At 37.7% G+C, this 9,832-nt stretch overlaps 1 protein-coding gene across 1 annotated transcript; it reads left to right on the forward strand.

The window, feature by feature from the left end:
• Positions 1 to 1,274: 1,274 nt before the first annotated feature.
• Positions 1,275 to 6,168, forward strand: LOC121637788. The gene is made up of 4 exons (XM_041982066.1): positions 1,275 to 1,310; positions 1,455 to 1,536; positions 2,696 to 3,034; positions 5,708 to 6,168. The coding sequence occupies exons 2-4, from the start codon at positions 1,476 to 1,478 to the stop codon at positions 6,118 to 6,120; spliced, it is 813 nt and encodes a 270-aa protein (XP_041838000.1). The 5' UTR covers positions 1,275 to 1,310; positions 1,455 to 1,475; the 3' UTR covers positions 6,121 to 6,168.
• Positions 6,169 to 9,832: the final 3,664 nt, after the last annotated feature.

Here is a 9,832-nt window from a genome sequence, read left to right on the forward strand (position 1 = left end):
CATCACTACAGTGGTTGTTTTGTTTTTAATCTTTTAACCAGTCTGTATTTTTTTTTCATTATTTTAACCCTTTAACGCCGTGCATATAGTAGTTGATGCATATGTTTCTGAGACATCATCACCATATGATAAAACTTTTGCTCAATACTTTGTTGTACAGTCTGGTCTTCTGCCCCTGGTGGATAACTTTTGCTTTACAATAATTCTGACATCTGCAAACCTTAATGGACAAAGTGGTGGATGGATGAAATAATTCCAACATATCACACATTTTGAACAGTACTTATATGCAAATTATTTTATTTTATTTATTATTATTTTTTTTAACATTTTGTTAAAGGGCCAATTAAATGCATCAGATAATAGAAAATGTTTATTATTTCTTGGGTCGTGCTTTAAAAGGTTAAAACCTACATACCTGTGTTTTAAAATTCACCCTCTAGATTGTCTCTCGTGCACACCCACCGCTTCCCCATCTCCATCCCTTCCCACTACCCATAAGGAGGCTCATCAGAAGTCTGCCGCCACCAGCATCCAGACTCTGAGGCCAATCAAATGATCTCTCCTCTTTAAAATGGTACAAGACTACATTGTTATTTTTTGTTAATTTATTGCTTATTCTAATATTTTACTAAGATTTTGTCACACATTTTTATTTAAGCTGGACTGGAAAGTCTCAAATAGGACTGTATGTTGTTATTGATTCATCATTTTACTACTCAACCTTTGATAGCTGATCTTCCACTTGTGCATCAAGTGAAAGAAAGAAAGTCTGGACCCTGATGTCTTTCTTCCGGTAAAACTAACTCCCATATAATGACTGCAGCTTTACAGTAAAGCACAATGGAGATATTGTAAAGTGACCCTTAGGGGACATGAAAGCATTTTCCCTGTGGCGATAGAAAATGAACTGTATTAAATAGTCATGATGACGTCATGGGAAAAATCTTTATCACAGTTGAATGCAGCAAAATTAAGCAGCAGAAGACGGCTGCAACACACATCAAAGTGATCATACAAATCTCAGCTTGTAGTATCTTTTATGTCTTTATGAATAGCTTTTCACTCTCTCTCCCTCACACAGACTCTCTCTTTCTGACACACAGACACGCACAGACATTTCCTTTTCCATCGTGTTGTTGTTAGGTTTCAGCACACTCCCTGCCCTGGAAAATCGCCAGTCTTCCTGGTAAGTTTGCTTCATAATTGTGTAATGATTAACTTCATATCCTCATATATTTGAAGAAAAAAAGATATTGTAAGGAGCTGGAAACTTTGAACACTGAGGAGGAAGCAACAATCCTCGGGAGGTAAGTTCTCTTCAAAACCTGAAATTTAAACATGTGGCTTTGAATTAAGGCTACTAAGATCGAGGATCCACTCCAACTGCAGGAAAGCTTGTAATGTTAATTTGTTAAGAAGTGTTTGTAATCAGCTCTTTCTCTGTGTCACAGTGAAATGCAAAAGACTTGACAATGGAGTTAACAGCTTTGAATTTGCTTTGGCTTCTTTGTGTGTTCACACTTACAACCCAAGGTATGTATGCCATCTGTTTTAACCACTCACAAAGTGTAGTGTTCCAAAGTATTATGCTTTTGCTGCAAATGACAGTTTATACAGTTCATTCAGGTTATATAATAATCTGAATTTTATAGAACAAAACTACCAAGGATGAAAACAGCCTTTTTTGCTAATCATTTAAAATACTGTGTTCCAAATTAAGTAGGTTAGAAAGAACTCAGAATGCACATTTGTCATATTGTTTTTTTTATTCATATATATATATATATATATATATATATATATATATATGTATATACATATACAGAGAGAGAGAGAGAGAGAGAGAGAGAGAGAGAGAGAGAGAGAGAGAGAGAAAATTTTATTTTCATCTCTTTCATCCATCAAACTTAGAAGTTAGTGGATAGTTTCTGCGTGAATTTCATTAGGGAGACCAGCATTGCATCCCATGAGTTTCTCTCCCTTAATTCCCATTAAAGCCAAAGATTCAATGGTATTTGTTGCAGCATGGGATGGCTGACTTTCCTGCACTTCCTTCTATGCCATGTCAGGAAATGGTCAGTTAGAAAGTGAATGTATTTACAGAGGTCATTTTAACACCCCCAGGCACCTTAAAGGTCCTACCATCACACTCCTCCGTTATTCTAGCCCGAAACATCACTATGTAGCAGCCTTGTTGGGACATGGTGGCCATCCACCAACCATCCCCAACTCCACCCATCTGGAACATCTGTGCAGCTCAGCATTCAACAGTAAAGCCTTTCTTAATATGATGCCTTCTCCTGCCAGAGACATTCCTTGATATACCTTTATCTGAACCACCTTGTTTGCTCTCATTTTTATCAGTTCAATGATCTTGCTTAAGTTTTCATGAAATTTCATTTGTAGAAAAATCCTCCTTTTTCTCCACACTGCATGAAAACTGCTTAATAATGTAAAACAACTCCTCAGCTAGTTTCCTTTTAATTACGTTTACCTGGGAAACTCATGATCAGTTCTGTCTGAGTCTGTCATTAGCAACAGATAGAAGAAACAAGCTAAATGTAAAGTGAACTGAAATTCTACATGCAACTGAAACACAGTTTGGATGGTTTTGCATTGCAATAGTTTAGTTTACTGTTTAACTGTGTGATTGTGTCTTGATAAAAACATATCTGCATCCTTTTTTCTGTAGAGCTGGTGAAACTAAAACTGAGTCCCATAGTTACTACAGAGTGTGGCAAACAAGTTTCCCTTCACTGCAACGCATCCTCTTATCAGCATGGGTTATCAATCACACACATGGAGTGGTCCCAAGGCAAAATGTCTCTATGCTCTGTGGACAGTGAGGAAGAAATGATCACACACCAAAGACACTCTCTAAGTGAGTTTCACTGCGAGTATAAAGATGGACAACTATCCCTCATCTTTCAAGAAGTGCTGCCTCTGGAGAGCGGAAACTCAAAGCCCTACAGGTGCAAACTGCACTCCAACCAAGGAGTGGCTCATGGGTATACAAGAGTGGAGATACAAGGTCAGAGTCTATATTTAAACAAACAACCTTCCTTATCAGTTTTTCTAAAATGAGTAAAGAAAAGAACTCAGCACATTCAGAGTTACTACCTTTGAACTTTAACAAAAAGTTAAAAAGCAATCTTGCACCCTGAGTAGCAGATGTCTTTCCTGCCTTTGTTTTCAGATCACCAGAATAACTTGAAACAACAAGCATCAGCTGTATGCACACTACACTACATTTACCTGAAACTGCATTGTTTGTCTAAGTCAGAGATCTTCAACAAAGGGTCCCTAACTCACAGGGGGAGCACTGCTGGGGGGTCCTGCAATGTTTGGTTGGGTAGACAGAGAAAAAAATAAATAAATCAAAATAAAAATAAAAAATTAATATTTGTGAGGGACTGAGGCCAAGGATGAAGAGACCACAGAGATTTTTTTTTTCTTTTAAGAAAACGTCTTTTGACATTTAATTTTACCAAAAACAACAAAAATACAAATTCCAAAGTAAAATTTCTGGACCCATAAAAGAGGTGAAATAAACAGAACGTCAACATAAGGAACTGAAATCTAACTGACCTAACAAATTGACACACAAGGGAAACTATATACTCTATATACAACAAAACATAAAATAACTATCTCCAACTAACTTAATAAACTTAACTAATTCATAACAGAACCTAAACAGTTTAGACTCTTAACTCATTAGGGAAACAAATCTAAATAATCATAATTCTACATAAAGAATAACAAATAAAGTGATACAAGAACAATAGAAAACCTAAACCCCTCTCCCACTAATCTATTATGGAATGAATGAGTCCAATTAGGCTGCAGCCTCATCAACAGGAGATCCACCTCAGCTGGGACTCTTGTCCTTATTAGGCTTGGGTCTCCCACACACAGCAACTTCCCCGGGAACTGGTAACTCAGAAAAAAAAAAATTACTGCAAGTAAACCAAATTAACAAGGTGACAAGAATGAGTCAACTAAAAGTGTGCACCCAATTAATTAACCACCCCAGCCAAACCTAATAAAAATGTGAACTATAAAAGAAATGGTAAGTATTACAGATAAAGTGTGTATTGAATTAACAAAAGAAAAAAAAAAAAAAAAAGGTTACCAGACCGGGCTCACTGTGTGTGGCTGCCTAGGCGGCCATCACAATATTGTTTCTCTTACACATTAACATTAATCCAACATATTATAAATGGACTTGTACTTATATAGCACTTTTCCAGTCAGCTTGACCACACAAAGCACTTTACACTACCTGTCACATTCACTCATTCACACACACACTCACACCCCAATAGACATATCAGGAGGCAACCTAGGGTTAAGTGTCTTGCCCAAGGACACTTCGACATGTAGTCAGGGAAAGCCTGGAATCAATCCACCGACCTTCCAGTTGGAAGACAACTGCTGTTCCTCTACAGCCGCCTCTGTAGTGCATGGATGGAAGAAGGCCAATGATATTATCTTTAATCAGAACTGTATACATTAGACACACAGGTACCATCTTAAGACCAGCCTAGACCTGTACTTTCAAGCCTCCTGTATGCAAACAGGAGGACCCACCCTTATTACTGCTGTTACAATCCTGGTGGCCCTGTCAAGTTCCCCATGATTGGCTGAGAGGCCAATTGACAGTTACCAGCTGTTTAAGATCCAAACACAAGTATGCATACACCAATATTAAGACACCTTTGTAAAATATTAAACAAGACATTAATGAAAAAAAAAAAAATTTTACTTAACCCAGAAATCTTGTGCAATCAGATCCAGATATTCCTGCACAGCCAACTGAGGCCAGTGTGTTATAATACCACCTGTATGGACACTGTTATGAGTGATAATAAATATATAGCCTAAGAGAGATATCCTCCACCTCAGAAATCACCAGTAAAAATGTAAGTGATGCTTTTTTTTGCACCTGATAAGGGTTCAAATGAGAGAGGACATGAAAATATAAAGATAATTATCTGAAGTTTGGATTTACCTTCAAGGAGACAGATAGCATTAAACTACCAACGTGTGTCAAATGTGTTGCACTAATTTGCTAATTTATAAAGTGAACTAACTGCTGTGACCCAGCACGTGATATAGATGCACTTCATGCTACACAGGGAGTCACTGCCAAAGACTTGAGTGCTGAATTGTCCGATGTCATGGACTCGCTCAGGAAATGTGTCAGTCTAGTCAGGACGAATGTTTTGTAAATGTGTCTCTTCTCTAGCTGCTGAGGGAATAGACCACTCTGAGGTTGGATTGCTTTTACGTGAAACAGTGTTGTCATATGTGTTGGAATTACGTATGTTTATCTTGACGGTTTAATTTGTCCAAACATTAGGGCTGGGTAATACCGCATCTTTTAATGAAATAATGACATTTCACTGAGCTAAACAAACTGAAGTTAAATGCAAAGTCCCAGCACACATGCCAGTCAGCTGGATGATGGATCTCTGCATCCATTCAGGGGTGCTTGGCTTGAAAAATGAAGACCCCTGATCTAAGTTGAGACTAAACAATATATGCAGATGGGAAAAGGCTTTGCAGCAATCAGGTTTCTCATTTAAAGCAGGATAACCTGGATATAGTCAAATAATGTGCCGTAAAACTTCTTTTGAGGATATTTGCAAATGTTTTAATAAGATGTATTTCGACTGACTTCTCCTTCTTTCTCCCACAGAATGCTGTGGGAGTGTTAAAGGTGTCTTAACGAGTGAAGGTCCTGCCTGCACCTTCCAGCGTGCCCACCCAGATGGAGATGTGCACTGGTTTCATGGATCCCGCAATCTCTCAGATGGATCTATGAGGCAAGACACGGCTAAAAGTGTGAACACACAGGGTTGGGTGAACATTCATAGTTCGCTGACCATCCATGATGACCTGGACTGGAGAAGTTCAAATGTGCCATTTAACTGTTCCTTAAGGAGCACTAAATCTGGTAGATACATTGCAAGTGCTCTGATTCAGAACAATGTTTTTCACGGCACTAGTAAACTGGGAGCTGCACTCTCTGGAAGCAACAGAGTTGGATCACAGGAAACCATGAAGACAGCTCTGTCCATTATACTTGTTTTACTTCCCATGCTGAAATAATGAATGTGACAAAGTTAGACCATGAAACAGATATCAGGGTGAATGATTAACATTAATCAAGACAAATCAGGTACTGGGTTTTTACTTTTCTTCTTTATCTCCTCTTTCTTTTTTTTAAAAAAAAAGGAAAAATCATGAGCTTTCAAACTTAAATTAGTCATTTCCTACTTCTCAAATTTATATTATTTTACCTATTAGGTGATGATTAAAGGAAATTAATCAATCACATGCTGTCGGGAGATGATAACAAGGGAGCTGATCACTATAACGCATGTAAAACACTTTTGTTTTTTTAATTTCAAAACAGTCATGGATGAAAGACGAGCCATATTTGTTTAATTTAATCTAGAAACAACAAAGACACCCAAGTGGAAACTTCCCCCTGCCATTTGTTCTGTTTAGTCTTGAGGTACAAACCAAATTTCTGGAGTATTTAGTTTAAAACTTTTAGATATCTGTTAATAGATGTGTACATCATGTGTCAACAGTGGTGCAGATGGCTATACTGTCTGTTTGTTTCTGCAGAGGCACTGTACAGAAAAAAACATTGCGCTAAAAAAACACCATAATTATTTCCATCTTTTTAAAAAATTATTTCTTTTTAGAAACACAGAAATGTTTCAGGTTGAAATACTAAATGGCCACACAGTCACTTAAGCAGCAGCTGTGTCTGCGGTTTGTGGATGAATGCTGCCCTCTAGTGGACAGTGGATCAGCAACACTGCAGTATGAAAAGAGACGAACTGTAAAGCAATACACTTCTGCTCTTATGTGCTTGTATTTAAACTGGTTAATTTACATAAATATTTTTTATGACCTATGGTATTTGGCCATGGTTCTACCGTCTGAGATAAGAGGAAGGTAAAAGTTTTGTGATTCTTGCTTAAAATAACTTTATTGAGAGAGCTAAACTATGACTCAATGCCCATCACCTACTATGCAATGAATGAAATTCATATGTGATGTTCATATCTATATTCCTTCCCTTTGGTTTTACTGCACACTTTTCGAGAGCAAAAACAGGCAAGGATTTCAATTTTTACATGGAAAAACACTTTCTGCATAGTTTCATTTAGTGTATTTTCATTTTTTTAATCAGACTAAGTCGGTGTCAGCAAAAGCACATGTAAATCTTTTTGCTGACCATCTTCATCTCTTTCAACCAGTTACAACTAAACCCTTCCAGGTGGAGCTTGTAGCCAGGGCCGGCGTGTCATCTTCACGTCTCAGTGCTCCCTCTTCCAACAGGACATCTGAGAGCCTTTTCAAGTTAGAAAGCCTCTCTGATAATAATGTCACTCAAACAGTGCCTCACAGGGGAAGGTTGAGCTTTTAAGCGAGACTGTGTACAGCTAAAAACCCTGAGTAAACCTGTTTGAGGTCACCTTGACTACTGCAGAGTGGATGTATTCACACACAGGTCTGATAGCACATAAAGTTGCCTCAGACTTGAAACAACTTATCAAAACTGGGACTACTCACATTGTGCCAGACAGGCAAGATTTATGCCCCCACACACCAGTCCAGATATGCTATTCGTGCTGTCTTTCAAATGTTGTGCAGCAAAAAGGAATCTCTCAAAAGTCTAACTGGGAAAAATATTGCTAATAGCCTGAATGAAACAGGATACATACACTGAACAACCATGCTGCAGAGTAAAGTTAAAATAATTTAAATAAATAGTCATAAAGTCCTGTTTTTACTAATGTTTTCTTTGATTCATGGTCAGAATAATTACAGTGATGTGCTACATAGGATTTTGTGTGTAATCTTTTTCTTTTTTTCTGACAGATGTCATGCAGGAAAATTAAAGAAATTACTGTAAGTTCTTGATTTTTTTGTTTACAGAATTAAAATCTTAACAGATAATTACACAAACGGGATCATTTATTTCAGATTTTCAGGATATCTGCATCAGTTTTGATTTTTTATATTTGAGATTTTCTAACATTTCACCATCTGTTTACAAAAGGATTCCTGTAGCTCTACTCATTGTTCAAAAGGTTGAATAAAAAGGAGCCACTGAAAGATATAAGCTTTGGGTTTTTTTTTGTGTGTGTGTTTCTTCTTCTTCCTAAAAAACATTAACACTTTTGGGTTAAAGTCTATAAGTGCAGTTTGGATTTTACTGCATTCAAACAGGTGAAAAATGTATGCCACATAAAAAAAGTTCCAACGAATTTGAACATCCTTCCATGCATTGTGGTCACTTAGACACCTATTATTACTATATACATGGGGGAGGATAGTATATTTGTAAATTAGCCACTTTATTGGAGCCACGGGTCTCAGCAGTGATAGGTACTAGCCATCATAACACATTTCAGCTGTGGCTGGGTTGCTGCAGGGCTCATGTGACCACGCATGCTCCTGTCCATGCCTGTCAGCCCCTTTGAGTTACACCAAGTCCCTCGTGTCCAAGTAGGGAAAGAAACTCTCTGAAAACCCAAATCCAAATTCATCAAAACCATAAATGTGCATTACATTATCATGTGGATATTGTGCAGTTTATTGATGCACTTCATTATGTAACATTGTTGGCAGTTTATCAACTCAATTTAGATCAGGGGTGCCCAGCTCCAGTCCTCAAGGGCCACAATCATGCAGGTTTTTGATGTGTCCCTGCTCCAAAACCACCTGACTCAAAAGAATGAGTCAGTGTGCAAAACTTAAAGGCAAAATAAGTAGCACTGACACCTAGTGTTTCAAATCAGAACTGCAGTCGAAAGAGAAAAACACAGAGAGTGTTCTTCCTCCCTCCCCACCCTCGGAGAGTTTTGCGCAAGTTGCCGGTTTATGAGAGGTCGGCTCTTTTATATACAGTCTATAGAGGACGGAGAACATAGCAGCAGCAAACATCATGATGACGAGAGAAGATGATTCACACACACACACACACACACACAGTAAGTTGCTATGCTTTGCAATGCTAGCGCTAATTTCACGCGCTAATTTACGTTAGCATAAAATAGAGTTTAAACAAACGCTACATTAATCAACAAATGCCACACAGCGGCAGTTTTCCCTTAGTCTCACTTAATGAAACAATTTGATAGTAATTTCATAAGTTTATAAGGACAAACACAGTATTCACTTGGCCTCAAACATCATTACATTTGTTGTTGTAAACTAATAGGCCACCAGTTTAATCCATTAATACTTGCTTACCTGTCGAGGAGAAACTTTGCCAGCTCAGACTTCTCCACCTTGCAAAAGACTCTCCAGTATCGATCCTTGTTTTATTCCGTTTTTGATTGTTTGCTTTTTTAGCAGGATGCCGAGGCTTTTTAGGTTTTTCTGAAACTATTTCCGGTCTGCTTCTTTTACTAGCTTCCATACCTGCACGCTGCTACTCTTTCGCCCACATAAAATACCAAACGCTGGTTGTTGTTAGGCAACCGTGGGGAGTCGCATATGATAAGGAACCAGGAAGTAGGAAAGAGCACGTATTACGGCACAGAACTCTTATAGAATAGAATAAAATAGAAATACTTTATTAATCCCTTTGGAGAGTCCTCAGGGAAATTTGGGTACCAGCAGCAATACAACACCAACAGTAAAGCAGGATAAGCACAAGATATAATATATACAGGTATAAAGTAGAATAGAGGCAATAAGGTGCAAGAAAGTATAAATAGAATGCAATAAATAATAATAAGATAAGTTAAATAAAATAATATAAACAAGCATTGCACACAGTAGAGGTGGTACA

The sequence above is a fragment of the Melanotaenia boesemani genome, chromosome 4, assembly GCF_017639745.1.
Source record: "Melanotaenia boesemani isolate fMelBoe1 chromosome 4, fMelBoe1.pri, whole genome shotgun sequence".
In the NCBI taxonomy this organism is placed as follows: Eukaryota; Metazoa; Chordata; class Actinopteri; order Atheriniformes; family Melanotaeniidae; genus Melanotaenia; species Melanotaenia boesemani.

Excerpts from the sequence above, each read along its gene's own strand:
- LOC121637788 (XM_041982066.1), top strand. The coding sequence starts at position 1,476 with ATGGAGTTAACAGCTTTGAATTTGCTTTGGCTTCTTTGTGTGTTCACA. Across the intron at positions 1,537-2,695 it reads GTTCACACTTACAACCCAAG|AGCTGGTGAAACTAAAACTG; the intron begins GTATGTATGCCA and ends TTTTTTCTGTAG. Across the intron at positions 3,035-5,707 it reads TACAAGAGTGGAGATACAAG|AATGCTGTGGGAGTGTTAAA; the intron begins GTCAGAGTCTAT and ends TTTCTCCCACAG.